Source organism: Populus euphratica, unplaced genomic scaffold, assembly GCF_000495115.2.
Source record: "Populus euphratica unplaced genomic scaffold, PopEup_1.0 scaffold969.1, whole genome shotgun sequence".
Classification (NCBI taxonomy): Eukaryota; Viridiplantae; Streptophyta; class Magnoliopsida; order Malpighiales; family Salicaceae; genus Populus; species Populus euphratica.
This window is the reverse complement of record NW_011500824.1, coordinates 13,078-15,743: the sequence shown is the minus strand read 5'-3', so window position 1 is coordinate 15,743 and position 2,666 is coordinate 13,078. Positions and strand designations below refer to the sequence as shown.

The following is a 2,666-nucleotide window of genomic DNA, read 5'->3' as shown; positions in this document are numbered from 1 at the left end:
AGTTAGGGTGTTTTATATGTATTTTATAAGTGTTTTATGTTAAAAATAAAATTTTAAATAAAAACTTTAATTTTAATTTTTTAACTATTATAATAGCTAAAATCTTGACAAATCAAACAATATATTATTTAATTTTAAGAAATTAGAATAAATAACATATTATTCATCAAATTATATACAAAATCAATAAAGGGTCAAATCAGAGAGGCTTGTTAGGACAAGCCTACTCATGGACCCAGACTAAATAAGCCAGGTGGACTAGCCTGTCAGCCGAGCATCATCTAATTTATAATTTTTTTCATCCAATTTTTTTCTATTTTATTTAAATTAATAATTTTTTATTGTTTTTTTCTAATTTTCTAATTTATATTTAAATTAGTACTTTTGTTTTCTTTTATTTTTTTTAAAGATTTTCTTTTAAATAAAAATTATATTTTTAGTTATACATTTAAATTTAAAGAGTTTTTATATTTATTTATATTTTTTTAAATTTTTTATATGGATGAACTTTATTTTTAAAATAAAAAAAATATTATTTTCAGATAATATTTATGCATCATTTCATGATTTTTTTCTTTTTTTATTTGATTAATTTAATTTATTTCTATTTTTATTATTATTTTTTAAAATTTAAATTAAAAAATTTATTTTAATAAATAAATTTAGCAACCACAATTAAATAAATATCTCATCTTTCAAGATTTAAATATCTTGATCTACAATTATCTCTTGATTTTTTAAGTTTTATTTTATTACTTTTTATTTATTTATTGAAATATATATATATATATATATATATATATATTAATTCATTTAATTATATGTATGCAAAAAAAATTATTAGAAATGAATTAAAAAATATTTTCATAAAAAAATAAAAATATCTCACGTAACTAATAGGAATACTATAAATTGAATTGGGTTGTTCTATTTGTTCAAAATATTATTTGTGAATTTTAAATGTGACGGTGTCGTATTGGAACCGATGGTAGACCTGGATCGTGGGGAAGTGGATCACACCAGGGGAGCAAAGTTGGGCCCCGACAGGAACACATTTCCATCAATTTGTGGTGCCCCCCATTTTGTCCTTCAGAAGAGACTGCACTTACGGTGATCTTGCTGCCATGAGACTACCTGATGAAGTTCAAGGGCTTGGAAATTGCGAGGTAAAATCCTTCTTCCATTTTTTATTTACATGATGTTTAAGGTTTTGAAAATTACAAATAAAAAATTATTTTAATATATTTTTCAATAAAAAATTTATTAAAAAAATTGCTAATACTCTTCTGAATACTTTCTCAATTACTGATCACTATAGATCTAAAGGAATTAAAAAAAAAAACTCGTAAAATATAAATTTTGAATTAAAACAGGATTCCATGTTGATTGTCTATGGATTGAAAAATCTCGTAAAGAAAAACAAGCGATGATGAGCTAACTTGCTAAAAGTGAGATATGGGTGGGAGTGGTTTTTTTTTGTTTGATTTAATTTTTAACTAAAAAATAATTAAATTAATTTTTTTTTAAAAAAATCAAAACTAGTTTAAACTGACTAGTTTTGATTCGGTTATTTTAGAAGCAAAAACTAAAACCCAATAAATTGACTTGGATTTTTTGTTTGGTTTGATTTTTTTGGTTTATCTTGGTTTTTTCTGGTTTAACTCGGTTATTAATTTCAGTTCGGTTAGGTTAGGTTTTCAGATATAGATTTAAAAAACCAAATTGAACCTGTTGGTTTATTTTAATATTTTAATTTATTTTTTTTTAAGGTTTTGTTCTTTTATTTTAGTTTTCTAATTTTTTCAACTTATTAGTTTTTTAAATTTTTTATTCACCCCTGAGTCCCTGTACGGATTAACTAGTTTATGTTTGTTTTGGTTGGTGTTTTAACAGTACACCATGGACAGAGGAGTAGTCCACGCATGCCATGCAGGCGGGGTGGTTCACCTGCTGGAAGGCTGGGCTCACCATGAAGTTGGGGCCATTGATGTTGACAGAATCGATCTGGTTTGGAATGCTGCATTGAAGCATGGCTTGAAACCGGTCTCCAATGGTGTCCCCAGACAAAATTCAATGTGAATGCATGCCTTCTTGCGAAGAAACAAAGGATTTGCTCGCAACAACAAATATTCCTTTGTTTTCTTTACATTAAATTTAACTGTAACAAACGAAAGTTGTTTCAAGTTGCAATTCAAATGCGATATATTGTGACATATATATATGTCCCACCAGAGATTCTTCAATGAGAGTACCCAGGAACTCTACCATTATCTTATTCTTCTTCTAGTGGAGGTTTTATATATGCACGCATGTTTTGTGTTTTGTAGTAGGTAAATAATAATTTTTATTTTAAATATAAGAAAAATATAAAGTATAATTTTAAGTGTTTTGGATTTGACTTTTTAGTTTGTCATTATATCAAATGATACAAAACACCAAAAAAAAAAATTAATTTGAAGTAAAGAAAAAAATAAAAAAATTATTTTTGAAATGCAAAAACAAACATATTTTAATAATGAAACTTAACTTGAACTAACAAAAAAATTATCATTACCAAACTTTTATACAATATAAAAAAAATCACATCAATTTATTTATTATTACAGTGTGAAAAAAATGAATAAAAAAAAGATAAAAAAATCTGAAGAGATAGAAAAAAATCTGGT

General features: G+C 24.7%; 1 protein-coding gene across 1 annotated transcript in view; it reads left to right on the top strand.

Moving 5' to 3' along the window:
- LOC105116489 (protein ECERIFERUM 3-like) overlaps nt 1-2,283 on the top strand; it is a 7,925-nt gene extending 5,642 nt beyond the window's left edge. The window contains exons 8-9 of the mRNA XM_011013878.1: nt 993-1,166; nt 1,894-2,283. Of these exons, the coding sequence (XP_011012180.1) occupies nt 993-1,166; nt 1,894-2,079 (360 nt within the window). The 3' untranslated portion in view covers nt 2,080-2,283. The remainder of the gene's footprint in view (nt 1-992; nt 1,167-1,893) is intronic.
- The last annotated feature ends 383 nt before the right edge of the window (nt 2,284-2,666 follow it).